The sequence below is a fragment of the Urtica dioica genome, chromosome 8 (assembly GCF_054948205.1).
Source record: "Urtica dioica subsp. dioica isolate 48M chromosome 8, U.dioica_male_clone48M_v1_H2, whole genome shotgun sequence".
In the NCBI taxonomy this organism is placed as follows: domain Eukaryota; kingdom Viridiplantae; phylum Streptophyta; class Magnoliopsida; order Rosales; family Urticaceae; genus Urtica; species Urtica dioica.
This window is the reverse complement of record NC_142763.1, coordinates 10991684-11019504: the sequence shown is the minus strand read 5'-3', so window position 1 is coordinate 11019504 and position 27821 is coordinate 10991684. Positions and strand designations below refer to the sequence as shown.

General features: G+C 39.0%; 5 protein-coding genes across 5 annotated transcripts; 3 read left to right on the top strand and 2 right to left on the bottom strand.

The window, feature by feature from the left end:
• Positions 1 to 672: 672 nt before the first annotated feature.
• Positions 673 to 3979, bottom strand: FATA (fatA acyl-ACP thioesterase). The gene is made up of 7 exons (XM_089623842.1): positions 3536 to 3979; positions 3082 to 3215; positions 2867 to 2980; positions 2135 to 2230; positions 1744 to 1831; positions 1355 to 1423; positions 673 to 1262 (listed from the first exon to the last, which is right to left on the bottom strand). The coding sequence occupies exons 1-7, from the start codon at positions 3869 to 3871 to the stop codon at positions 987 to 989; spliced, it is 1113 nt and encodes a 370-aa protein (XP_089479968.1). The 5' UTR covers positions 3872 to 3979; the 3' UTR covers positions 673 to 986.
• A 2522-nt stretch (positions 3980 to 6501) lies between these two features.
• On the top strand, positions 6502 to 7314 carry LOC149388061 (uncharacterized). The gene has a single exon (XM_089622349.1). The coding sequence runs from the start codon at positions 6502 to 6504 to the stop codon at positions 7312 to 7314; it is 813 nt and encodes a 270-aa protein (XP_089478475.1).
• Positions 7315 to 9670: 2356 nt separating this feature from the next.
• Positions 9671 to 10249, top strand: LOC149388060 (uncharacterized). Its single transcript, XM_089622348.1, has one exon. The coding sequence runs from the start codon at positions 9671 to 9673 to the stop codon at positions 10247 to 10249; it is 579 nt and encodes a 192-aa protein (XP_089478474.1).
• Positions 10250 to 18697: 8448 nt separating this feature from the next.
• LOC149388059 (membrane protein of ER body-like protein) lies at positions 18698 to 22800 on the top strand. Its single transcript, XM_089622982.1, has 7 exons — positions 18698 to 19037; positions 19526 to 19963; positions 20060 to 20116; positions 20622 to 21269; positions 21353 to 21526; positions 21614 to 21675; positions 21977 to 22800. The coding sequence occupies exons 1-7, from the start codon at positions 18773 to 18775 to the stop codon at positions 22433 to 22435; spliced, it is 2103 nt and encodes a 700-aa protein (XP_089479108.1). The 5' UTR covers positions 18698 to 18772; the 3' UTR covers positions 22436 to 22800.
• Positions 22801 to 25099: 2299 nt separating this feature from the next.
• Positions 25100 to 27821, bottom strand: LOC149388058 (uncharacterized). Its single transcript, XM_089622981.1, has 2 exons — positions 27334 to 27821; positions 25100 to 26917 (listed from the first exon to the last, which is right to left on the bottom strand). The coding sequence occupies exons 1-2, from the start codon at positions 27588 to 27590 to the stop codon at positions 25576 to 25578; spliced, it is 1599 nt and encodes a 532-aa protein (XP_089479107.1). The 5' UTR covers positions 27591 to 27821; the 3' UTR covers positions 25100 to 25575.

Genomic DNA, 27821 nt, shown 5'->3' with positions numbered 1-27821 from the left:
TTACGATTATGATAATATCTAACTTTATTATTTCATTTTAGTATTACTAGTAATATTTCATAAAATATATTTGAAAAAAATGTAAAGATCGACGTCGGAGACCCCTATTCGGGTGCCCGTACATCCCCGTAAGTCTCCACTGTCCTTCATTCTCTGCTTCAAAACCAACCGCCAATCTCAACGACTACAAATTATTTTTGACTAGTTAGTAATCGAGCAATGTTGGGTATTTATTTATGTAGTTTGTCAAAATAGTTTAGATTTGTTTAACATTTGCTAAATGCCGATATTTTTTTTTTTTTTTTTTTTTTATAACTTGGCTTCAAAATTTGAAAGAAATTCGTAAGCACTAAATCTCAATAAACACAAACACTTTAGGTTGTTCATGGTCATTGAAGTTTTGAACTTAGGAGCCTTAAACCAACTGATCACACTTTAGTTAACCCCAACTACAACTTGTTTTTCTAGAGAAACTAATTTCCGAGCTAAGACTCCTAATGAAAAAGGGATTCAGGGAGGGCTTTTTTTATTATTACAATCATAGTATCGTGTGTTACATAACCAGGTTCATTACCTCTTCCTGCGTATCATTCTATGGATAAAGCTTCATAATAAACTTGGTACTTTCAATAGGAAAGAAAAGTATTTATTACTTTCAATACTCCAGAAAAAAAAAATACATATATATTTTCCAACAAACAAATTGTTCCCACAAATTTGGTGTGTGGTATACCAAATTCCTTCAGTTACTCCATCTAACCAATGACCCTTCAAATCACCTGATGATCTCTATTCATAAAAAGGAACAAATTTTGAAAAAGACTATCCTAATACAAATGGACAAATCGAAACAAAACTTACTAAGAAATACCAATGAATCCCAGATTTAAAGATAATACAAGAATAAGAACACACACCAGACCGAAGCAAAGAACAAGATTGGAAAACAAGCAAGAGAGAGCAAATAAATCGCATCATCGCCATCATCATCTGGATGATTTCTTTCTCCATTCAGTCCGTCCCCGGTTTATTTCAAGCCCACTGCCTGACAATCTCAGCAGATGAAGAAATTGCCTGTTTTGGTCTTCTTGTTTGGTAGGCGTCGCCGAGGCTGCGCCGTTTGACCCCGGTAGCGACTCGGGACCATTGATTGACTCAACGCTCGTAAGAGAGTCAACCACGTCGTCGTGTTGACATTCCCGTCTGTAGTCCAGAGTGATGGTCTGAAGCTCGTGGGTGTCGATGATTTCTTGAGGCATGCTCTGTCATGGCGACGCAAAACTGGCTGTCAGTTCATGTGACAAAAGCAAAATTTGACCCGAGGTATGAATCAATGGTTTTCGGGGTAACAAACCTCCAAGACCCAGCCAATGTAGGTAACGTTGTTCACATGGTGGTTCATGTCCAGGTCAGCTCTTCTGGGCTGCCACGTCCAAAAACAAATTTGAGAATGACTCCGAATCAAGTAACTTTAGTACAGGTAGGTCATTAAAGCGGGTCATTAGAGTTCATGAGAAAATTGAGCAAGTTCATTTACTCGTGCTCTTAGGATTGGTTTACCTCATCAAGTTTATTATCAATTAAAGTGTGTGTTCTAAATTATCGTGGGTCCTAAACTCGTGCTCTTAGGATTGGTTTACCTCATCAAGTTTATTATCAATTAAAGTGTGTGTTCTAAATTATCGTGGGTCCTATCAGAATGTGAACATATCAACAAGAAATTTGATCGTCTAGTAATCTTACCACCAGTCCCTTACGGAAATGCTCAGTCGGCTCCTCTAAGTTCGGTATTTTCTTCGTGCTTTTATTGTTCTCCTCTGGAAACGAAAGTCTAAACAAAGAAAAAGAACCAATATATTATTCATATTCTCATTTATTGTTGTCATATGACTCATATTACATTAAATACGTGAATGGTTTCTTCAAGTCACTACTGGTTCAGGGTCACCTAACAGAGCTAATAACTTCAACAACTAGACCAGTAAGTGGCCCCCAAATGGCCACTCGAACAATTAAGTCGCCCAATTGAGCAATAAAAATCGTATCATTCTGGTATCCTCTGTACAATAGAATGAATCTTCAACACAGATTAGATTCTGCTAAAATTTGTAATCATGAATACAAAAGGTCCCACCTGGGTTCTCGGGGGCAAAAGACCAAGTACTCATCTCTAACATCGCCGCTAACTTTCTGAAACCGCCTCGTATCTTGGTTCATCATCACCCACTTACTGCAGCCATAATTGTCCATGTAAATTCTCAAAAGTACATCACGAAAAAGAAGTCATACTGAATCAGAAAAATAGCAAACAATGACATCAATAGCCAGTTTTTCTACTATTGCATAAATGCCCAACCCAGTTTTTCAACACGTACACAAAATTAATCATTTATAATCCATAGTTAATTACAAATAGCTTAGTTAGAAACTTCGCAGAATTGTTAATCTAAGAAACATGTCTTGAGCAAAAAAAATATAAAATAAAAACCTGAATAATAAAAAGGGAATCAGCACTTTGGACTAGTAAACGTTAAAAACACCATATGGTGAATGCACGTCTTCCTTATAGATCCATACTGCACGTTTTATTATTATTATTATAATTATTATTTTGGTAATTTTCCTAAAGCAAAAATAAACTAAAATAAAGAAGCTCAAAAAACCAAGCAGTGTATAGTTAAGCCTCACACAACATAATGGCCAAACAGAACACAAACAAAAAACTTCCTAATCGACACTGTGACACTGGTTTTCCTATAACTACATCCCAAAGTTATTGATTCCGATTTTCCGAACCTCATAAACATTTATCAATCCGAATTGTCTGAATCTCTCGGTTCATACTTAATCTCTCGATATTACTCACCTAGTCGCTCGGCCAATGACTTCACCGGTGGCATAGTCGGTCAGGATCCAATCCCGTCTAGTCCCGATTCTTCCTTCACTTTGGCACCATGTCTCTATTTCAACCACATCACTCCTGCGCCACCGCAGACCCACGTATCATACATATACATATATATAATAGTTAAAAACTAAAACATCTTCGTGATAGAAATTAATAACAGCAATTAGTAGTACCAAGCCGGGTATTTGTAGATTTCGATGTGCATTCGAGCGGTGACCCAAATGAGATGCAATTTCCTCATTGTTGGCGTTGTGGCAAAACCATCTGTTGAAAATCCGACACTCTGTGCATGGTTGCATCCAACTTCCTACGCCCCCAAATTTCACCAAAAAATAAAAGCAAAATTAGATTCAATTCTTAAATCTCTCTCGCCCTAAAAATTAGTCTGGCGAAAAAAATCTAATATCCTCTTCTGCCAATCAAACTAGCCGAATTCACCAATCTTTCAATCGCACGAAATGAAACAAATCAACTGTATAGAATTTCACCGATCAAATGCGAACAGGTTGAGCATGTTGCACACAAACACACAGACACAGACACTAAAAGAATCCGAGAAAATCGAGGTATGAATTCTGGATCTTGCGAGAGAGGAAAACGAAAACGAAAACGGAAACGGAAACGAACCTGCAAGAGATTAGCGATGGTCTCTACCGTGGCGGTTTTGTTGATACCGACCTCGTAGCACCTGACGATGAACTTCTCTTTGTACGAAAGACCGTCCTCCGTCAAGCTTCCCAGTCTCAACCGGTCCGCGACGCTTACCAGCTCCGTATCGGCGCTCCGTTCGGAAACCACCGCCACAGCCGGCGAATTGACCACCGAATGAGAGCGAAACGCCGCCGAATCTCTCCTCCGGCGAGCGAGGACGGTCGTGGGCCTTGGCGGGCCCAGGAAACGGCATTGGTGGGCCAGGGACTGGATTCGGTCCGCCGTGACGTTGCACGATGAAGCTTTCAACATCTTTGAAGCTGAATTCTAGAGAGAGAAAAGTGAGAGGACTTTCTCTCTCTAGAGAAGTACAGAGAGAAGGGTAAAGAGACTCCTGTGTAAGCAGTGAGTTAGTGAATATGTGACAGAGAAAGCTCTCTCGTTTTTTTGTATTTTTATAACATTAATTCCTGTGATTATTTTGTGTAAATTACATCTACAGTCCCTTAAATTAATTATTTTTTTCATTTAGGTATACTTAACATTAATTCCTCTAATAGTTTTGAACAGAGTCAGAAGATCAATCCATGGTCAAACATAGAAAATTATTAGATTCAGGGAGAAAAAAATAATAAATAATTCGGACATTGGAATCCGTGTGAGAAAATGACAAAATATCATGAGATGTGGCGTAACTGCAAAACTAGAGAAGTATTATGAGCGTATAGGCAATTATTTGGCAATTGGTGTCGATGAGACCGAGGGTTTGGGTTTGTTTGAATGAACTTTGAAGAGGAGAAAAAAGAAAAAGAAAAAAAAAAAGAACGGAAACGCCACTGGATTTGGGTTGAAATTACGAATTTGCAACTGTGATGCAATAAGTGCCAACTGGTAAAGAAATCGGCCAAGTGGGATAGAGAACTCATTGGACAACCACGTGGTTGATCCAAAAACAATGCTCTCTCCCAGTTGCGAGTTTCGTCATTCACACTCGCCAGCCTCGTGTTGTTGCAAGATTCAATAATGGGCCTATTAAGGCCCAATATTTTGACCCAAGTAAGAGTGAGAAATTTTGGAGTTATTTTGGCCCAATTATTCTTCGAATTTGTTCCAGTTTGTTGGTTTTGTCTGACATTTCTCGGCATACTCGTGATTTGGTTTTGGACTTCATATATATTTATGGGATATTGTCATCAATGAGGAAATTACATACCATACCGCTTTTAGAAACTTATTTCACAAATACAGACCAAAATATACTAATCTTAGAATACGAGTTGTCTATAGCTTTAATACTTAGACTCCTTGTGAGATTCTCTCTACTTGAGAAAGACTTCCTGCGCGAGAACCATGGAAGAAGAGGATATTTTAGATCTGACTCACCAAACAAACTTGCTTGGTATGGAAGATGACGACGAAGATTGGGAATTGCAGACGGACTCAGCGTCCTCATTGGCAGACGAAGGAATCATTGGGAGGCTTATACCTAAGAAACCAATCTGACGTCAAGCTCTGGGAGCCCTCCTAGAGGGGTTGTGGAGTTTGACTAAAGGTTGGCGTCTTAAGGTCCTTGAAGCCAATGATCAAGCGATCTCGTTCCAGCTTTGGTGCAAGAAAAAAGAAGAGAGCCACTACATTATTGCTAGAGACCCTTGGTGCTTTGCTCAAGGTACCATCCTGGTGAGGAATTGGCCGGTGTCGGGAGATTGGAGGTCAGTGAAGATGGAAGAGCTTAGCCTTTGGGTGAGAGCGGTTGGTCTCCCTCCAGAGATGGTTACGCCTAAGAATGCAATGAAGGTTGCATTATCTGTGGGGAGAGTCACAGAACTGAAGATAGACAAGCCTAAAGATGTTATTTTCAATAATTTCTTCCGATTCAGAGCTACGGTGCTATTGAACGGGAAATTAAGCCCATGACGTTTTGTTCCAAGCGGGGGTAAGAAACAATGGGTGGAATTCCAATACGAACGATTACCACCTATTTGTTATAATTGCGGAGCCCTCACTCATGAGAAGAAAAGCTGTTCAGAGCAGGCCCTCATGTTACGGAGAGATGATGGCAAAATGGTGCGAGCGCTGGGGATTTGGATGAAGTCAGACAAAAAAAAACCGGAGGAATTCTTATCCCCATTCAGAGCGCTGATTCATGGGGATCACGGCGAAGGAAGCGACTCTCCTCCCAGACCCACGGCGAAATCCCATGAAGACGGAGGTGGTCCACCGGGGAATTCAAACGGTCTGCGAGAATTGGGAAAAGAACCTTCCTTTTCGGGTGCGAATTTCAAGCCAATCAGCATTAATTTCCCCCTCCACAACCCTGCCTATCTCGGGGGAAACGGCCGCCCAAATCCATGCGCATTCATCGGAGCGCACCGCTCTATACCAGGAGAATAATTCGAATTTAATGCCTCAGGAGACACAAAATCCTGGAAATAAGGAGATAAATGCCCCCAAGTCCCAATTAATTTGGCCACAAGCCCACTCAGAAACCAACCCAATGAACATATCGCTGAATCCAATTTTCTCTTTTGGGCCCGATGTTGATGATACGAACCAAGGCCTGCAACACGAGGGCCAAGAGCACATTCCCCCCTCGCTCACACAACGCGCCATTCTCTCACGATTAAGAGCAAGACTCGTCGTTCCTCTAGTGCGAGCGATTTTCTGGGCAAAGTCGCGACTGGCTCAAAAAAAATATCGGGACATAAAAATGGACGCCGATTGTCGATAAAAGAGCTGGCAAGATCAGTGAAGAAGCACAGCAGCCTTCTCACTCACAACAACCCCTCCAATGGCGCTGCCGAGAACCAGGAAGAGGGAAAGCTCTCAATGCTCTCGGAACCCACCCACCCGGCCTTGGATTTTTCAGGTTCTACTGATGATCTCAATGCCTCAAACACTACTAAAGCGGCGAGCCTTGAGGAGCAAGGCCGTCGAGAGCAATGTTAGGAATTCTGTGGAACGTCCAAGGAGTTGGTTCTCCTTGGACGAGGAGGGTACTCAACAATCACGTGTTGAAGTACTCACCGGATTTTATCTTTCTATCTGAGACGAAGGCAACGAAGTCTCAAATAGAAAGACTAAAGTTCACTATGGGATTCTCTAATGTCTTTACTGTGGAGAGGAAAGGTTTAAGTGGGGGTTTGGCTCTGATTTGGAAGGACCCAATAGTCATACAAATCCTAGGATTCTCTAGAGGGCATATCGACGCTAGGGTAGTTGAGGACGACGGTAGAAGCTGGCGTTTCATCGGCTTCTACGGAAATTCGAAAACTCACCTTCGGCGTCACTCTTGGGATCTTCTATGGAGGCTGAATGGTCTGAGCTATGAACCTTGGTTGATTGGTGGGGACTTCAATGAGCTCCTACATGAGTATGAGAAGAGCGGGGGCAGCGACCGACCTCGCAGACAAATAGAGGAGTTCCGTCAAGCTGTAAGTGATTGTGATCTCCAAGACCTTGGTTTAAAAGGTGCTGACTTTACGTGGAAAAGAAAAAACAACGAGGAGATAATTTTGGAACGGTTGGACCGCTGTCTAGCTAATCCTGATTGGGTGGATGAGTGGCCGCTTGCTAGTGTCACTCATCTTCCTCTCCGGGGCTCGGACCACCGCCCTCTCCTTCTAGATCTTTCTGGGGGGCTGAACTCTGTCGGAAATCAGCGAGGTTCGAGAGGAAGATTTCGATTCGAAATGGCGTGGTGCGACGAGCCGGATTGCGGTGCTTTAATTGAGGACGCTTGGAAAAAAGGATGAGACAACACCATCAGTTCCAGGCTGACCCGATGTCGCCAACAATTAAGGCAATGGGGTAAGGGAAAATTGGCTAATCTCAGACAAAGAATTGGAAGACAAACAGTGATCCTGGAGAAGCTTACAGAAGAGTCCACTCACGCCCCGGCTGAGCTCGTGAGGAAAGAAGAAAGACAGCTTGACGCGCTTATGGAAAAAGAGGAGAGTTATTGGAGACAATGTAGCAGGGCGCTATGGCTCAAAGAAGGTGATCGCAATACGAAGTATTTCCACCGGAAAGCGACGCAACGACAGAAGAAGAATGCTATAAAAGGTCTTTTTGACGAGTCTGGTTCCTGGAGATCGGATACTAGAGGGATGACGAAAGTTATTACGGAATACTTTACGGATCTCTTTACTTCTTCTACAGGCTTGTTGAACAACAATGAAGATGTGTTGGACAGTATCAGACCACGAATTACAGCGGAGATAAATAAAGAGCTTCTCAGACCCTTCACGGCCGGTGAGGTAAAAAAAGATGTCTACGATCTAGAACCCTTGAAGGCTCCGGGTAAAGATGGTTTCTCAGCAATTTTCTTTCAGAAATATTGGGCAGTTGTTGGGGCTGATGTCACCGAGACCTGTCTCAGGGTCCTCAACTCAAACCACCGAGTGGACGAGATCAACGAGACGATTGTGGTTTTGATACCGAAGCTGAAAAACCCGAAGAATATGAAGGATTTTTGGCCAATCTCCTTGTGCAATGTCCTCTACAAAATCATCTCTAAATGTCTTACTGAAAGACTAAAAGGTGCGATGCCTTTATCCATCTCCCCTATCCAAAATGCTTTTGTCAAAGGAAGGCAAATTGGTGACAATATTGTGGTGGGATTTGAAGGTCTACACGCGATGAAAAAGAATAAGTTTGGAAATGGAGAACACGCCGCCCTCAAACTAGACATGGCAAAAGCCTTCGACCGGGTAGAATTGAAGTTTATTGAGGTCGTGATGCGGAAAATTGGGTTTGCCGACGATTGGATAGCCAAGATCATGAAATGTATCACCTCGGTTAAATTTACGTTCTCGCTGAATGGACAACTCGTCGGATCCGTCAAACCTCAACGGGGTCTTAGACAAGGTGACCCTCTTTCCCATTTTCTTTTCCTATTTTGTTCGGAAGGCCTCTCCGGCCTTTTAAACAAAGTGGAATTAGAAGGTAGTATCGAAGGAATCAGATTCGGCGATCCGGGTATTTGCGTCTCTCACCTTCTGTTCGCGGACGATGGCATGCTTTTCTTCAAAGCCAACGAAAGAAACATGCTTGCGATTAAAACCTGCCTTGCCGATTATGAGAAAGTCTCGGGTCAAAAAGTAAACTTTGGTAAATCAAGGATCACTTTTGGCTCTCAAGTTGATGAGGATAGCCAACAAAAACTCGCCGAGATCTTGGGGGTGCAAACTACCGACAACTTAGACCATTACCTCGGGCTTCCTACCTTCTCCAGCCGGCGGACAAACGAATTATTCACTTTCGTCCTCGACAAAGTATGGAACAAAATAAGGAGCTGGAAGAGCGGACTGTTCTCACAAGCCGGGAAAGAGATTCTTCTCAAAGCGATTGTGCAATCCATCCCAAGCCACGCCATGAGTTGCTTCCGGCTTCCTAAGGGTCTTATAGACAAGCTACACAAACTTATGAACGCCTTTTGGTGGGGAAGCTCCAACGAAAAGAAGAAAATTCATTGGGCCAGATGGGAGACACTATGCAAGCACAAGATCAAAGGAGGCCCCGGATTCCGTCACCTTGAGGACTTCAACCAAGCTTTCTTAGCTAAGAAAGCTTGGAACATCATTCGAAACCCGGATAGCTTGGTGAATCAAGTCCTCAAGGTAACCTACTTCCCCGACGCTGATTTCCTTGATGCTATTGATTGTGTTGGATCTTCCCAAATTTGACCTTTGGGGCAGGAAGCTTATCGAAAGAGGTTCGAGGTGGAGAATCGGTGACGGAGAACTAGTCAAGGTTGTCCAAGACCGCTGGATTCCAAGACCCAAGCTTTTCAAGTTGATTGATCCGCCGCCGCTGCCATGTGACATGAGAGTCGCTGAACTGAAGCACCACAACGGTGGCTGGAACGTAGAGCTCATCACGGCGATGTTTATCCCTGAAGATGCGGAGTTAATCCTCTCAATTCCGACCTGCAATATTCCAACAAAAGATCGACTCATGTGGCACTTCTCGACGAACGGTGAATATACGGTCAAAAGCGGATATCGTGTCGCCCAATATTGGAGATAAGAAGCGAGTGGTTCTAATCTTAAAGAGGGCGAATCGTGGTGGAAATTTCTTTGGAAATCCAAACTCCCCCCGAAGATCAAGATGTTCGCTTGGAAATTATGCAATTCCTGGCTTCCAACGAATTCCAATCTCCACAGACTGAAAGTTCTAGGCTCTAGCGAGTGCCCGAGATGCGGCCGAGACTCGGAGACCATTTTTCACGCCATTTGGGGATGTAGAGAGGCGAAGAAAATCTGGAAAGCGGCTGCCGTGACCTCGAACCTCAACCACAACGACGCTGAAGATATTATGGGAGGTCTTGCAAGACTTGCCAACGAGATTGATCGAGATGACATGGAGTGGTTCCTCACTCTCTCATGGCAAAATTGGAATGTTCGCAACGACTGGGTCATGCAAAAGAAAAGACGTGCTGAAAATTTAGTTGTGGAATGGATTGCTCATTTCTTCAACGAGTTTCGCGGCGCCTCAAGCAAAAGGACACCTCACGAGAAAGACTCCGAGAAGCTCCCAAGATGGCCCCCACCACCTCCTCAACTCATAGCCGTATCCGTCGACGCAGCAGTGGATTACGATGCTAGAAAAGCCGGAGCTGGTTGTTTCATTCGGGACCACAGGGACATCTTTTGGCAACAGCAATCTCAGCTACACAGCAGCGACTAAAACCCCTAGAAGGAGAGGCGAAAGCGATCCTCCATGGCCTTCGAGTTGCAGCAACTCTGCAACTTAAAAAGGTGATTCTCCAGTCAGACTGCCAGCTAGTAGTTTCCATGCTATCTCAAGAACACTCGCCGACGACCGAGTTGGGTTTGCCCATTGACGAAATCAAATGTTTGGGAGAGAGCTTTGAAGAACTGCATTTTTTCTCTAGCAATCGCAATTGTAATGTACATGCCCATAATCTCGCTAAGTTTTCGCTTCGCTTCGACTCTGTAGTGATATGGGAAAACGAAGCCCCACCTTAGCTGTACCCGGATATTATGGCAGACAAGCCTTGATTAATGAAAGTTCACATCCTTTACTAAAAAAAAAAAAAAAAATTAAAAAGTCAGTATTTGTGAAAAATTTGGAAATCAATCTTCTTGTAATTAGGATAAACTTTAATCAACATCCAAAATTCTATCATATTATAAGTCTACGGATGAAGTTACATTTTATCTTGAACTATATAAGATGTGTCGATTTTTTTTATACATTTTTCCCTTTCATATGTATAAAAAAGAATACAAACTTTTAGTCTTGATTATACCCATAATGTTACTCATATAATTTGCATAGTCCGAATTTGAGCTCGGATGTACCGAAAACAGTGGGGATCCAACACCAAACCTGTGTCAAATAGACTCACGGGTTCATGAAAGTTAAGGAACGACCCGTTTATAAGGTAATAACAAACCATACCGTGCATAACTTCGGAGAGAAAAGAAGCTGATAAGCCAAAGACTAGTCAAACCAAATATAAACACGTGTAAATTAATTCAAAGTTAAATAAAACGTTTACTTCGACAGTTATGCCGAGCAGATGAGCAAGTAACCGCCCACTACGCATGCTCTGGAGCGGTTATTCAGCAACTGTCATGGACGTGAGACAGATTCCCTCATGAACTCGACCCAAAAGTCTATAAATAAAAGGAAGCATGGCTGAAACAAGACAATTTGCATTTTTCGTACACACAAGCACTCGCAAAAAAACTTCACATATTGTTCAGCACCCACATTTATTTTATCTTTTTTTTATTAGATTCGTCTGTTTTTAGAGATAATTTTGTCTAAACACTCGGAGTTTTCGAGACTGCGTGCTCGGAATCAAGTGCTATTTGTGAGATAATTATTATACTAATTTTGTCTGTCATGGATCATTTTATCTGTGTGTGATGATATGAAATCGGTTAAATCAGTGGTAGAGCTTCAGTACATCATGATGTTAATTTATGGTAGTAAACTAATACTGTGGCAAATATATACAAGTACTTTTCGCATATAGTTCTTGAGGAGGAATTTCATAAAGTGAAATTGCTTAATTTGCCACCAATTTCATAATATTTTCCCATTTTCCACCAAAACGCTAATTTTTCTCAAAATGACACCATCTATGTCAACAATGTTGACATCTATGTTTGCTCTTCACTATTAGATATCAACAATGTTGACATAGATGTCAACATTGTTGACATAAATTGTGGCATTTTGGAAAAAATTAGCATTTTTGTAGAAAATGAGAAAATGTTATAAAATTGGTGGCAAATTAGGCAATTTCTCTTTCATAAACGAGTACAAAAAGAGACAAATTTGATAGTTTTTGCAAACTCTGCGTCCGATGCATTATTTTGGTAGATACATCTCTAATTTTATTATTAGAATAGTAAATAAAAATACATCGAATGCCATTTTACCAAAAGGAGACATCTGATTCCGATTACATGAAATACCAATGGTTTATCACACAAAATAAAAAATTCCCATGATTGTGGGGACTACTATTGCCAGCACTCACTCGTTGAAGATCTATGGAAACTATTTTTTTTATTATATAATAATGAATAAAAATGTAAATTAGAATAATAGGACATTACGTGATTAAACATGACAAGTATGTGGATTAAACATGAGAATAAATAATGATTATATAGTCAGAGGAAATGTGATCATCAAACTAGTTCTTTAGCACTATTATAAGATTAGTCAAAGTTTTGGTAGAGTTTATCATGTGTACATATCTAAATATCAGATCTTCGGTGAGTACACGTGTTGCTACCAGAATTGAGATCAATCTTGTTGAGTTAGGTGGGAAGAGGACTAATAAGAGTGCAATTAATTTATCACTACTTAATCACTCCGACTCAGGAAGCCTCGAATTAATTAACTTCACAAGCTTCTTGACTGAGGAAGATTGGAGATGACAATTTTATCCATGTACTTGTGTACTCGCAAAATTTTAATTCTTACTCGAGTAAATAAATATTAAGTAAAAATACATGTATTACTCATTAAAAATTATATGGATACTGAGTAAGATATGATTTTTGTGAAAGTATCATGGGGTTCCATCTCAAAACCAATTGGTAATGAGAAGAGTAACTCATGACCTTTATAAGCTCTTGTTAGTTCTCATTCACTTTCGATGTGGGATTCTTAACACGCCCCTCAAGATTGCGGCTCTTTGCGTTCGCTCATCTTGGGCCGAATCCCAACGATTGGATCGGATACCCGTTTGGGCTTAATGGGCTCTGATACCATGTGAAAGTATCATGAGATTCCATCTCAAAACCAGTTGGTTTTGAGATGGAACCCCATTATACTTTCACAATTTTTAAGTATCTTGCTAAGAATCTTATCTATATTTTATTCGCTTGAAATTATTATAATATTTATGAATTTTTAGTAAATTTTAGTATACGTATTTATTAATTTAAGTATTTTTTAGAAATTTAAATATTTTATTAAATTTGTTTATTTTTTATTAATAAAAATAATATTAAATGTGTAAAAAAAAATTAAGGTTTGATTTTGCAAGACCTACTCATGTGCTACTCGTTGTCATTTATGTAAGCATATCACGTTGAGAAAAAATGTGTACGGCTTTAAAGGGAGATTATTTATTAAGTAACATATCTAGAGAATGGATGTTTTAGTACAAATAACTATCCCCGATTTTGAGTGGCATATAGGTTTATAAACTATTTTTTTTAGGAAAACCGTTTCTAAATAATTAATTTGACCACTTCTACAGCATGTAGGCTTGTGATACTATATCGATGTTGTACAATCTGAACTATTGATTACAAAATATATGATTCCAGTTTATTTTTGTTTCTTTATTTGATTTTTAATACAAAATGACTTAGTTACCATTGGATAGATTATTTAATCCTTCCATTCCAAGTATATGTTAACGTTACAATATTTAGTAAGCATATTTTACATCGACATTTCAGATATGTTCATCAATGCAACATTTTTAGAGTTTGTCACTAATCTATAGCATTTTTACGTATTTTTTTGCGTCTGAATAATGCCAAAGTCGGAAAGAGATGACAAAATAAGTATTTTGCAAATCTCTCTCTCTCTCTCTCTCTCTCTCTCTCTCTCTCTCTCTCTCTCTCTCTCTGTGAGTTGTAAACATACGTAGACAAATCAAGAAAAAAAAAAGGGTTTGTTTTTAACACTTACCCTTGCACTTACCTAATATACAACTGTTTAATTATTACATATTTTAGTTGAATTGTTATCAAACATATAATGAAAAGAAAATTCACAATTTAAACACAATTACGTTGTAAAATAATATACTCAAATCATTATTAGTTTTTTTATTTCATTTTTAGTCATCAAAAATACTTTATACTAACTTTGATAAATTTAATAGGTAATTATTAATATACAAAGACGTTACAAAATGAAAAATAATAATGATAAAATATATAAGACTATCATATATATATAAAGTTTGGAGATTATATGTTCATTTTTTACTGGTATATATATATATATATATATATATATATATATATATACATTTACATCACACTCATGTATTCGTTACTAGCATTACACATAATATGGCCTGTGATGTGAACCAGAAATCGAATATATTTATTAATCAACTGGGATAGGAAACAGCCCAGCATGGACAATGATATATATTGGCCAATTAATTTGTCTTGTTTATGTTATATTGTCCTCGTTTTCATTTGTTTGAGCGTGTATGTATTAGTTGCTATCACTGTCAGTATATATATGTATCGTGCTGACATTCACGCTATTCTCATCCATACATCGACTTTATTATGTATCAGTGTGTTTTTATCAACTGTTTTGCTAAATAAATTATTAAAACTACGTTTTTATCAACTCCACATGTATAAATTCCGATACTTTTTCGGATGTAGTTTTTCAAAATTTAGAGTATATATATTGTTTTCTATTTTCTAATTTTTGTAGTTGTATTGAAAAATTATTTTGCAGTTTTTTTCAAAAATCTGTTTGGTACAGTTTTCATTTTTGTTTTTGAGAAATTGAAAAAACTGTTTGGTACAGTTTTCATTTTTGTTTTTGAAAGAGAAGGAGAAGAGAAGAAAAGAAATTTTGTTTACAAAATACCTTTTATTTGTTTTCAGTTTTTTTTTTTACTATTTTACAAAACAACTTCAAAATTTTTTGAAAATTTTTTCCGAAAATTAAACCAAACGCAACTTTCACTTTTTGTTTTCAATTTTTTCTACTAAAAAAGTCAAAAACACTTTTTGGAATGAAAACCAAACACTCTGTTTTGGTTGGTCTCTTTAAATTTCTGCACGGACGATACAGACAAATTTCAGATGCTCAAGATTACATTTTAATGTGGAGCAAAAGAATATTTCATTTCACATTTGTGTTATCTAAAAAAAAATTGATGGAGGAAAAATATTTTTTCTGTATAAGTGATCTTTTAATATTTTTACTATTTTTCTTATATAAAAAATAACGAACTAATTTTGTTCAGAATTTTAGTCGCCCACATTACTTCACAAACTCATATTCAACCCATGATTCGCACACGGTTTACAAATCCCCTAAATATATAATTTCAACCTAAATCTTCACCTCCAATAGTCACAACAGTTTTTTTTTTTTTTTTTTTTTTTTTTTTTTTTTTTTTTTTTTTTTAAGGAATAAAACTTGATACCAGCTTTATTGTTGAGTTGCCCAATCCTAAGAATTATAAAAATTATCTCAGATCCAATCGTAATTCAAAGATTTGTTAAATAGTCGCATTTTTGTAAATTTTAATTAAATAATCATTACAGTGATATCATTGTTTAGACGATTTTAGTATTTTATTTATGCCCTTGAAATTTGATGATTTTTTATAATTATTAATATTTTTTTATTTTGTTAATAAAATTTTGTGGTTATTTATTTAAAATTTATAAAAAATTAGCTATATGATAAAGTTTGAATTTTTATATGCATATATATTTAGAGAACTTTTTTTTTTGGACAGTAACTTGAGCTGACATTGAATAGCAGATAAGAACGTGAATGCGGGATAAAATGTCATTTTCTTAAAACTAATAAATAAGCAAATAAAATATATGAGAAACTGAAACCATTTATCATAAATGTGAACTCGTTGTTCAGTAGCTGGAAATAGCTAAATTAATACTTTACTCAAGCAAAAATTAAAGTATAATAGATGGACGAAGCATCATTATAGTTTCAACGGCTCCCAAATCATCCTGGCTATTGGAAGGAAATGGAAATTCCATTTCCAATAAGCTACCTTCCATTGCTTATTGGAAATGGTATTTCCATTTCCAATTTTGGTGCCTTCCATTACTTATTGGAAATGGAATTTCCGTTAAGCTTAATGGAAATCCATATTTCCATTAACTTCCAATAAGAAAATCTATACAAATATTTACACTATTTTGGTCTTATTTTCGGTCGTCAGATCCAAATCTCTGAAGATCTAACGGTTGCAGATTTTTTTTAAAAAAATAAATAAATAAAAAGCCCACTTGCATTACAAACAGCTAATGTCTCACGGTAATAACCCCTGACACGCGTATACCCCTGCCCTGCCAACTTCCGCCACATGTCGGCACGGAAATTTCCGTCTCATCCTCACGCGGTACTCGGCTGTACCGTGAGGCACACGTACCATACGGAAGGCCTTCCTTCCGTGTGCTTCCGTACCGAGAAGCCAGGGTGACTCCCAAAGAATAGGCAACCATTTTCTCAACTATGTCATCTAATTTATATTTTCTACATTATTAATGCATTATATAATAATCTATATGCGTCACATCGCGTCACTTTGGACTTGCTAACATGGATGAATATAAAATAGGGGGAAACATAAAATAAAAGAAATAAATTATGACTAATTTATAACAAGGTGCTAATAGATTTTAGGTTGCATCGTCTTTATCGTATCCAAGTTCTCAGAGACATAAGACAACGCGCGCTTATACCGACTACAAACTAGTCACTTACCAGTTAATAGAAAAATCAAAAGATCATTCATTATATAGATACATTTTTTTTTTGACATATTTCCGTTCTTATTAGGATCATGGAAGACGGGTAATCTATTTCCAACCAAACTACAAACCGATAGTTCTACCAAAAGTGAAAATGCAATACAAACTAAAACTAAACAAAGAGCAAAAAAAAAAAAAAAAATTAACAACAACACGCCGACAAGTCACAAACCTACGAAGGCAAGCACTGTACTAGCAATGAAATTTTCCGACACTCTTTTCTCTCTTGAGATTTTTCTTTGTAGACTTGTTATAGAGGTTTTCGCTAGACTTTTATGAAGAAAAAGAAACGAAGGGTATTATTGAGATCTAACTGAAAACACATATATGAATACAACATTTGAATTTCGACTATAGCTCGTGAGATATAAAATGGAACTTTCCAACTAAATACCGGATTTTCCACTCTCGGCTATTAGGTATTCTAACTTTTATTTAAAGATTTGTTGTTCTAATGCTTAGACTTTTTATTTGTTTCCAATAAGTCTTAAGTTCTACCATTTCTATAGAAATATTTTTGTTAAAGTACGTTTGAGTTTTAATGAAAGTAAATCTTAATCATCAAGATTTTTATTTGAAATATAGAAAGTTGATATTCATTCAAGGGTCCAACTAACGCACGAAACACTCCACCTATCGTTTGGGGAGAATGAAATTCATTTAGTAATTGGATTCTTAAGTTAAAGATGCTCAAAATTGCGAACATATGTATATATTTTCACTTTAAGATAAAAAAAATCACAACACGATCGAGCCGAAGAACTACGTCAAAAATGAAATCTTTTGCAGCAGATAAAGAAACACATAATCTAATAATAAAATGTATAAATATTATATAAATCAACGAAATGCCCTAAAAAAATCAAGTATTATTTCAAAATTTATTATAAATCTTGTCTAGATGTTCTTGATGGAAGAAGGAAAACAATAAATACTTTTTAGATTGACATGAAGATACTTTTAGCCGAAGGCATATTTAGTTTTCAAATATTTTACATCTTCAGCTTATGATCCCAATTACATATATTTAACCAAAGTATACTTTGTAACTGTCAGCATTTTCAATTTTTCAAATATTACGGAGTTAAACATAAGTGTAAGGCGAATAAAAAAAAACACGATCATAAAGATTCTAAATACGGAAGTTCATTAAAAATAAAAGGATTAATTTTTAGTTTTTAAAATTTGATTAGTTAAAGGTAAATTTATAAAAACTTAATTTTAACACATTTGAAAAAAAATATATTGTTTTTTAATATTTTCAACCTTATATCACAAATTATAAACATAGAAAGATGTGACTTTTATAAGAGGACGCTGGGGGTTAATTCTAATAAAATGTAAAAAAATCTTTTTATATAATAGAAAAAAACAATACGCGCATAATTTATGAGTTATGACCTAATCTTCTACTTAACTATTCAAAAAAAAAAAAAAGACCTTCTACTTTACTATATACACACATAAAAAATGTGAGTAGCAAAATCTCATTGGGAACATAATTTATGGCGTCACTCAGGACACTTGGAGATCGCAGAGCCGAGTCAGTGTGCCATTTCTATCTTCCTAACTTTAAGCCTTTTCTTAAATGCCCATCACGACGATAGGTAATAACGTAATACTAGACCAGTCTTTTTACAATATTTTTTTGTATTCTTAATTAAAGAGATGGTACCTTGAATTGCATTTATTTATAGGCAGGCGACCAAAACAACCAAATTCAAATTTATAGCTCATTAATAATATCAAAGGGATTATTCAGATTCAGCCATTGACTTTATGAACTCCCAAGTTTGAAGAAGGCAATAATAAATAATAACAATTTTAGCGACTCTATAATTTATGTTAATCTGAATAATTATACAAAGTTCCTGTTCAATTATTCATCCCACTAAATATGCATATGATCACATTTATACAACTTATATCCTAAGTTTTTTTTTAGAAGGAATTCATATTTATATTTTATATTATATGAGAGAAGAGAACCACCACCGAACCATATCAAAATTTATTTAAAAGGAAATTTATTATCAGCAAGACTTCTCTTATATATATAGTGAGCGAATGACTTTGCTTTGAGTACAGGGTAACACACACCAAAATTAATTACTCGAGCAAACTTAATATCTCCTCTCTCTCTCTCTCTCTCTATAGAGACATGGAAGTTGTGAAACCATGGGAGGACATGGAAATGGAGGCAGAAGAAACCGAGGTAGCTCTGAGAGGAAGAATGCCACGTCAGCTGGCCGCCACAGACGACGAAGATCTTCCTCCGGTAATCGCTGACACTCTCACTGCCTTGAAGGTCGTTGACCACAAAGACATCTCGAGCGACGAGTCTGAGTCTTCTTCTTCTTCTCATTCGAACGGCGAAAAGAGGACTAACGGTGACGGCGTTTTACACGCCGAGAATGGCAATGGAGGTACTGATCAGCCTCTGAACTAAAAGAATGTTTTCATTTCAATTTTTTTTTTTTAAATATCACACGCGTTTGTTTGAAACGTGGTTGAATTAAGCCATGAATAGTGAAGAGTTTTCAAGGTAATTAAGCTGTAGCGAGAGATGATGTTTTAAATTTAATTTTTTTTTTTTATCATTAATTATTTTTTTGGAATTTCTGTGATGTGAAAAGGCCCAGGACCTACCTGCCTCACCCTCTTTGAAGCTTTAATTTTTCATTTTTGCTCCTTTCCTTTTTTGTTTGTTTGTATGTCTTGTTTTTGGCTTTTTAATGAGTCTCTCTTTTTCAATTCCTAATAAGCTCTGAGAACTTCCTTTTGCAATGTCTTAATCAGATGGGTATATTTTCAGCAGTGGCTGAATTGAGGTCTCAATTCTTCACAGTACTCTTGCCTGAATTTCCAGTAATAGACCAAAGCTTATTCGTACTAATTCATATGATAATTTCAGATGCTAAATCTGCTTCCACGAACGGGAATGGGCATTCCGGGCTGGACGGTCGGTACGTAGATTTTCTCGAGCCGCTGCTCGAAGCGGTCAGCCATGGAAGCAGGGCCGAGATCGAGATCGAGAGCGCGGCTCGGGACTTGGCGTTGCCTTTGTCGGAACCGGGGCCGAGCAAGGAGAGCGAGACGATCGAGTACATGGAAACGAGGCTGAGGAAGCGGATCGAAGAGGAGTTCAAGGAGCTTTACCTGAACAAGCTGTCGGACAAGCCGGGGAATCACGAGTTTTACTGCCCGAATTGCAAGGCTTGCATCTCCAAAGTGCTGGTCAAAGAGCAGGACCAAGACTTGGAGCTCAAGCCCAGCCACGCCGATTTGCCTCGCCCCAAGAGGCTCATTGGGTTCAGATGCGCTTCTTGCTTCACTTTCCTCATTCCCATAGGTAATGGATGAGAAAATTGAGACTCGAAGGGCTTCGTGTTCGATGCTTTAAAACTTGGCGTTAATGTCTCTGACCATTTGGTTTTTTGTTTAACAGGAAACTGGTTGTTCCCTAGTCGGTCAGTCGAAGATAATGCTGAAGAACCCGAGCACGGTAACTACTCTGTCTTTTGAATTTTAAGCTTCAAAGAAATTATCCTAGAAATACAGGCATCAAGATTTCAACGAATTAGCCAATCTTAATGGCGTCGCAATAAATTCGAAAAAATTTGTATTCCGATTGTATCTTTTTATTTTTCGTAATTGGCGTATTAACATATACATACTTTTATAAAATGGTATTAACAGATATTAACCAATACTAACCTTCGAGCTTGGGGGTTTGAAGTTTTGAAGGAGTGTGTAAGAGTGATTTTCCTCGATTTCTGCGGAATTTATAAATTTTTTAGAAGCCAAATAAGAGTTTTGTTTTAGTTTCTTTTTTTTTCAAATTAATCGGTGGTTTGTGAGCATAATTATGCCAAATTTATCCCTTGGATAATGGCTATTTTGTAATACATACGAAACATTGACTACTTTGCAAAACTCAAGTTCGATTTAGCTAGTTAGCTAGAGTACCCTTTTCTTTATCCGGTTTCTCACACGATTTTCCGATGCAGATATAGCAGTTTCTTTCGGTGGCTTACGCGAACCGTTACTCGATCACGGCGGTCAAGCAGCGGTGGTGCCGGGGAAAACTCCGGAGTCTGGTGTTGTGACGAGCGTAACAACGTCGACGATCCAACACAGTTCCGAGCCCATTCAGTCGGGCGGTACGACTGATCCGAACCAGCAAGTCGTGACCACAGTCACAACGACGATCACCGGGCCTTCCGAGCCGGTCCCAACGCCGCCGCGTCCATGGAGTGCACTGATTTTTGGGCAAAAGAACCGAGCCGCAATCAAAAGTAGAACCCAGCCGGTGCCCGAAGAGCCGATCGGCGACTCGAACAGGACCGAAACACTGAACGATGACCATTACCAATCTCCGACGATCGTCTCTGCTGCGATGACTCCGACGGGAAGCGGCTTCGAGAGTGGTTTGAAGCTCGACATTACTCTCCCTTCGCAGGATTCGAAGGGGTCGGTGCAGTCGGATCGGCTCGACCAATCCAATGAGGACGTGCTGATCGTGAAAACTACGCCGTCGGAATCGAAAATCGACGTCGTTTCCGTTTCAAGGGGAGAAATGCCGACACTCCAAGAAATCGTCGTTCATGGCGCGGGAAACCAGAGTGTCACAGTGCAAGGCGTCGTCGACGATGCAGGTATAATCAAGAAACCCCAAGTTCTTATCCTTTATAACTATATGATGGGGCTTCAAAGTAAACGATATTATCTTCCGATACAGAACCTGCTCAAACAACGGTAATCGCTCAGGGAACGAGAGACGCGAGACTGATTTCGGAACCCGGAAGTGCCAATTCATGGGAAGTCATAAAGAGCATTGTGTACGGTGGTTTAGTCGAGTCGATCACGAGCTTGGGCATCGTCACTTCCGCGGCTAGCGGCGACGCCACAACACGTAAGAAACAGAAACAATTCGCTTGAGAAAACGATTCACTTGTAATTCCATACTGATTAGTTGTTTCCCCTACCCTTTTATTTTCAGTGAATATTGTAGCTTTGGCATTGGCTAATCTGATCGGAGGACTATTTGTCATCGCGCATAACGTGAGTGGTTATCTTTTCCCGTAGTCTCGTTCCTTATATTTAATCAGGGTTTTATAGCTAAATAGCCAATTGAAGTTAATAGTGAAAGTGCTAAGCTGTAGAGCATCAAAACATTTAGTGGCAATGTCAAAACTCAAGGGATTTTTTGACAACTGAACTCTGGCAATTTTGCTGAAAACTTATAACTTCGGGTATTTTGCTAATCAATTAATTTCAAACTCATAATAATCGAAAATCCTGTGATAAAATGTGAGACAAAATTCTCTTTTAGATCTTAACACAAACGTCCCTTCGATCGCAGATTTGGGAGCTTAGAGACGACAAGTCGACGGTGCGAAGCAGCCTCACGGAGAGAATGGTGGACAAGTACCAAGACGTGCTGGGAAAGAGAGATAATTTCTATCTCCACGCGACGGTTGCGATTCTGTCGTTCATCATCTTCGGGCTAGTCTCTCCGGTGACTTACGGCCTCGCATTCCGAGAGAGCGGCGACAAGGACCTCAAGCTCGCGGCGGTGGGGTCAGCGGCTCTGGCGTGCATCGCCTTGCTGGCGATCATGAAGGCTTACGTTCAGAGGCCCAACAAGTACTTCAAGACCGTCGTCTATTATTTTCTCATCGCGTTCGCCGTCTCTGGGGCTTCTTACGTGGCCGGAGACCTCATCAGCAAGCTATTGAAGAATATCGAGTCCTCCGACTCGACTCCGGCGGCGATCACGTTGATGTCGACATCAAACACTGTGGGGGATTTCTTCTACTAGTTGGATTTTGGAAACCTAATGTGTGAACTACTTAACGTTGTTTTTTTTTACTTGTGGACCTTAAACTATAGTTTTAAGACTTAATTGTGTTCTTGGGTTGAGTTGATAAGACTAGAAGCTACATAGTTTTAGACGAGTGAGTGAAAGACGAGTTTTTTTTTTTTTTCAATCCTTGTATTCGAGTCGCAGTGAGCGTTTTGGTCAGCTTCTGTGTTTTCGATTTATTTGATTACTTTTTTTGCCAAAGTATTATGTCCGAAGAAAAGAAAAGAGAAGAGAACCCAAGTCAATACAGCCCTTTTTCTTACTCCCGGGAATTATTATTATTATTATTATTATTACTATTTTAGCATAAGTTTTTATTTCACCAAGGAACTATTATAAATTATTAGCATAAGTTTTTTTTTTTTCATTATCAGCATGCGTTGTGTTTAAGTTTAGATATTTTATTTGGATAGTGTGCCAATAATATACCATATGATATGAAAGTCAATAGTTGAATTGACTTTGCTGTGATTAGAGAATGAGACGAGATTTGAAAAGTCTTATCCGGCTATCCGGAACCGAAGGGGCAAGAAGAGCAAATTACTCATCGCCATTATGAAAGTATTTAATGCTATCTTTTTTTTACACTATTTAATGCTATCTTATTCATTGTCGTTTTCAAAAAATTAACTCAAACGTGATAAAGGTCCGTTAAGTATTCAAGTTGTCGTAGTTTGGCCTCTAAATTCATCTTTTTAACTTGTGGGTCACTTAATTTTCTTCTGTAACAATTCAGTTTAAACGGCTTACTTTTTTTATTAAAACTTTTTTTGACGAAAAATGGTCAAGTTTTATATTAGATGATCAATTTAGTTTAACCTATTTAGACGAAAAACCCCTATACCTAATGAAACTTTGGCTATTTTGCAAAAATCATAATTTGAATTGGCTATTTCATACCATATTTCCTTTAGTTTAATCATCTATTGTTGCATTTTAGTATCTCACGATCGCCAAAGATTTGTAAAAACTACACATGAATAAAATTGAGACAATAATTTTTACCTAAGTTTGTCGAATAATTTGGCTAATCTCCGTTGAGCTTCGATGAGGATTATCGCCAACTAAAGTCAGAAGCTACACACTTGTAATAACACACCCATATCTTTGGCAATCTTCAGAGTAACAACACATGCACAGCATATTAAAGTTTAACAAAGAATCACATAATACAAACAATCAACATCCTCAAATACAAACTTACATTGCAAAGTTCTTTTACACACGCACACACTTAAAACTTGAAAGGATAGAGAGAGAGAGAGAGAGAGAGAGAGAGAGAGAGAGAGAGAGAGAGAGGGGGGGGGGGGGGGGGGGGGGGGGGGGGTTATTTCTAGCGCTAACGAGCATCAAATCGGGCTGAAAATCAATGGTTCAGATTCGCAGCCAGTTAAGTGAGATGTAGCAACAGTTCCTCGTGACATATGATCCGGACTCGGACCTGAGGGGACAGTTGAGCTTCACTAAAAATACTCATGCATACGTTAAGATTTTAGCCTATCTTATTTAGCTTTGATTTTATTTATGTTTACTTGAAGATATGCTGTGAGTCATTTATTACAAAAAAAAAAACTATGCCACAATTTGACGGAAAAACGTGAGCTTCGACGCTCTTCACTTGCTAGATCTACACATCGGCAAAAATAAAAGACTTAAAACCATGTCTCATTTGAGTACCACATATTTAAATTTGATGAATAGATACATCATAAATGACTTAAGTCATAATTTATTTGAGTAACCCATGTGTAAATAGTCATAAAGGACTTATAAACCACATCTAATTTGAATGACATACTTGCAATTACTCGGAGCAAAAAAAAAAAAAACATACTTGTAATTACTCAAAAGGATTTTTCCCGTGGTCCCGCCCACGGTTCCGTCAAAAAAAAAAAATTACTCAAAAGGACATCCCATGATTTTTATATAAACAGAGCCAATCAACACAAGAAGAGGGACTTTTTCTAGATTCTCTAAAGAAATTCCTAATAATATTTCTATATTCCTCTTAATAATTTCAATGAAGTTTTTAGAGACTATTCAAAGATTTTGTATGTTTGATCTTTTACGTGAGAAATGGCACAAACAATATTTTTTTCAGGCGTAATGTACAACTTCATATCAAAGCGTTAAATTGACTGATTCTTCTTTAGTCAAGAAATACATAATTTCGTAAAAATTTGATCACAAAATTTTATATATCGTAAACTATTTTAAAATTTTGTGACAGATCGGTCACGAAATATTTATAAAAAAAAACGGCTACATAATGGTATTTTTGTTAGAAAATAATTATCGCTTCTGGATTTAGTAATAAATCTATCAAATTTTAAGTTTTTATTGATTTTAATGAAGTGGCATAAATTTAATAATATTTGTGTCAAAATCTATTTTGCTTCATGTAATTTTGTTAAGTGGATAGTGTTTGTAAATCTGATCTCTCTGCTAACTGAAATAATTTAATTCATTCCGAATCTTCTGAATTACTATTATAGGAAATCATTTACTGTACGACGAGGCAAACATAATATATCCAAGTATCCAACGACCAAAAAGGAGGGTTCATTTCTTGCAACAAGAGACCTCATTTCTGGTATTTTTATATTTCTTGTCTGTATTGTTTCTTATACAAAACACTTGGCATCTCTCTCACACTTCCTCTCACCCAATAAATATATAATTGAGATGATGCCAATTTTTCTAGGTTGGCTGAATTATAAAAGTTAGAGTTGGGAAGACAAATATAACGACACACAAGACAAACAAGAAATGGTCGTTTTTCTATTGCCATTGACAAGACAATAGTTCTCAAGTTAGCCTAAACCACTGTACCAAGGACAATAACGTAATTTGACGGCACCTACACATGACTCACTTTGGCTGAATTTTCTTATTCACCTCCTCAGATCAATGTCATGCACGGACATAATTAAACAAATGATATGTTGCTCTGTGCTGTACCAAACGAAAAACAAGCTCAATTTGAGGGGACAAACATTTGTAAAAATTCAAGAATAAAAAAAATATGGTTTTTTTTTTCTTTTTCATCAATAACTTACATGTAACTACACATACACAAGTCTGAAAAATCGCTTTCAAAAGTTCCACTTGGGAGAGGAATGAACTACAGCGCTTTGCCGGGGCTTACTGATCATCGGCTGTTGCTCGGACCCGATCCTCTTCTTCATGATCGAAGACACGGTTGGGCTGTAATAGTCGTTGCTCCTCTGCGACGTGGCGCCCTGAGAGTGGACCTTCCTGCCGTGAACGAAGCTGCGCTGGTTCTCGAGCAAGGCCCGCCGGGCCGCCGGGCTCTTCTGGGCCCACCTATTGTGGCCCACGCAGCTCTGGCTCCGGCCCACCACTTGCTGCTGAAACCGACTCTCCCTCGGGCTCGTGTAGTTTCGAGACTCCGCGGTCTCTGCCGAGTACATCGTCTCTCGTTCTTCTTCTTCGCTGTGGATCTCCACGGGAGACGCGCTGGACCGGACCTCGCTGTGGGCCCCGTTCACCGACCCCGTCGAGCTCGCTTCGGCCGCGTCGTCTCGGTCGGGTCGGGGCTCCTTGGTGGTGAAATTCTCGCCGGAGCTCGGGTACAGGTATTTCACCGGATGGTGCTGCGAGGCCGGTCTAGACATTTTCGGAGGGAAGTTTATGTCCAGAAGCTGAACCGGACTGGTGGCGGGTTTTTTCCGAACCGGGACGGAGTTCACCTTCGGGGACTCGTATATCTCCGGGGTCGGGATCCCCTGCGCGTGCGTGGTCCGTGGCTCAGCGGTCTGCGCTTCGTCTTCTTTCGGTTCCTCGGCAGTATTTGGTTCAGGGTTTGTTTCTCGATGATGATCGGGTTCGGTCGGCTTGAAAACCCTCCTCAGCGTGAACGATGCGCAAGAGTGTTCGCTCCTCTGGCCCGAAGACATCAACCGGATGATCGGCATCTTCGGCTTGTTGAGCTCGTCGAGGCTTCCTTCCCAGTGCTGGTTCAGCCAATCGATGACCACCGGGATCGGGATCCCGAACTGTGTCGGACAGTCCTTCTTCCACGACGACGAGGACGACAATGTCGTCGTCGTCGTGGTCGTCGACGATGACCTGTTCGTCGGTGGTGACGTGGCGAGTTTCATGGGGTCGCAGACCATGAAGGCGAGGTTTCCCTGGACGTCGAAACCGGCCGACCCGGGGCTCCAGATTTCGCCGTCCGCCGAGAGCTTGATGAGGTTGTCGGTGGCGATCACCACTTTGCCTTCGCCGACCGTCAATTCCTCTTTCTCCGCCGAGTATCCCAAGAGGTAAACCACGCTGCCCAGATCGAGGCTAGGCTTCGAACACGTCTTCAAGTAATGAGGGTGTTGTTGCTGTCCCTGGGAGCTCGAATCTCCCTCCACTGAGTCTAAACCCACTATTGTAAGATCTAAAACCGAGCTCGTGATGAAAAACCTATAATCAAACAACAAAAGATACAAAGAATCCAGTCACTATCTCTAAGCTTAACCACAAGTATGCCAATGAATCTACGCTTTCACTTTCTCACTCTAATCTATTGTTTGACCAGCCTAATTTAGTTCGTTAAGAAATAAACACTAAGTCCAAGTTAATCAAGAGCTAATCCTCAATCCTTTTCGCCTTTAGATCTTTGACCAATTCAAACATCAACAACCACAAAAAGAGCATACCTAAACCGTACTCTCTCGAAGTGATGGCTGATTAAGTAAAAAGAGCAACAAGTACTTTCATTGATGGACCTTCAAAGCCAAATGATGTGTAGAAAACAGTGCAACTAGGTTACGAATTTCAGTCCACAATTACTATATTTCTCCCATATTTTCGTAGCAAACAAACACAAATCGCCGAACCTGTGAGGGACGAGAGTGGCGGCGAGGCCGCTTTGGAGTCGGATCTCGGCGGTTTCGGCGGCGGAGACAGAGGGAAGGTTTGCGTGTGTAGTGAGAAGGAGGTTCCTGTGGATCAAGAACCCAGCGCCGGAGCTACTGTTACCGGCGCCGGATATTCTGGCTGTGGCCGGAGCTTTGCCGCAGAAAATGGCGCCCTTCGTCCTCTCCGACTTGCTCGCCCCCTTGCAGAAACACCACGACTCTCTCAAACCCACCATTATTTCCTATTGCTTATAAATACACACCAAAACGAATGGATTCTTTATAGAGCTCCTTCAAGTGCCTTATACTTGTTGGATCTACAGGAAGAAGAAGAATAATAAGAGCCTCATTGTTCGGACTTCGGATTTTTTGTTCCTTTCTCTGCTTGCAGTGTAATACTGTAATGTAAGAACATGGATGAGAGAGAGAGAGAGAGAGAGAGAGAGGGAGAGAGAGAGAGAAATGAG

Coding starts and splice junctions, on each gene's coding strand:
- FATA (XM_089623842.1), bottom strand. CDS start 3,871: ATGTTGAAAGCTTCATCGTGCAACGTCACGGCGGACCGAATCCAGTCC. Junction 2,231..2,866: donor GTCATTGGCCGAGCGACTAG/GTGAGTAATATC, acceptor TTATGGCTGCAG/TAAGTGGGTGATGATGAACC. Junction 1,424..1,743: donor ATTTCCGTAAGGGACTGGTG/GTAAGATTACTA, acceptor TGGACGTGGCAG/CCCAGAAGAGCTGACCTGGA.
- LOC149388061 (XM_089622349.1), top strand. CDS start 6,502: ATGTTAGGAATTCTGTGGAACGTCCAAGGAGTTGGTTCTCCTTGGACG.
- LOC149388060 (XM_089622348.1), top strand. CDS start 9,671: ATGTTCGCTTGGAAATTATGCAATTCCTGGCTTCCAACGAATTCCAAT.
- LOC149388059 (XM_089622982.1), top strand. CDS start 18,773: ATGGAAGTTGTGAAACCATGGGAGGACATGGAAATGGAGGCAGAAGAA. Junction 19,038..19,525: donor CGCCGAGAATGGCAATGGAG/GTACTGATCAGC, acceptor TGATAATTTCAG/ATGCTAAATCTGCTTCCACG. Junction 21,527..21,613: donor TAGCGGCGACGCCACAACAC/GTAAGAAACAGA, acceptor TTTTATTTTCAG/TGAATATTGTAGCTTTGGCA.
- LOC149388058 (XM_089622981.1), bottom strand. CDS start 27,590: ATGGTGGGTTTGAGAGAGTCGTGGTGTTTCTGCAAGGGGGCGAGCAAG. Junction 26,918..27,333: donor GCCACTCTCGTCCCTCACAG/GTTCGGCGATTT, acceptor GTTTGATTATAG/GTTTTTCATCACGAGCTCGG.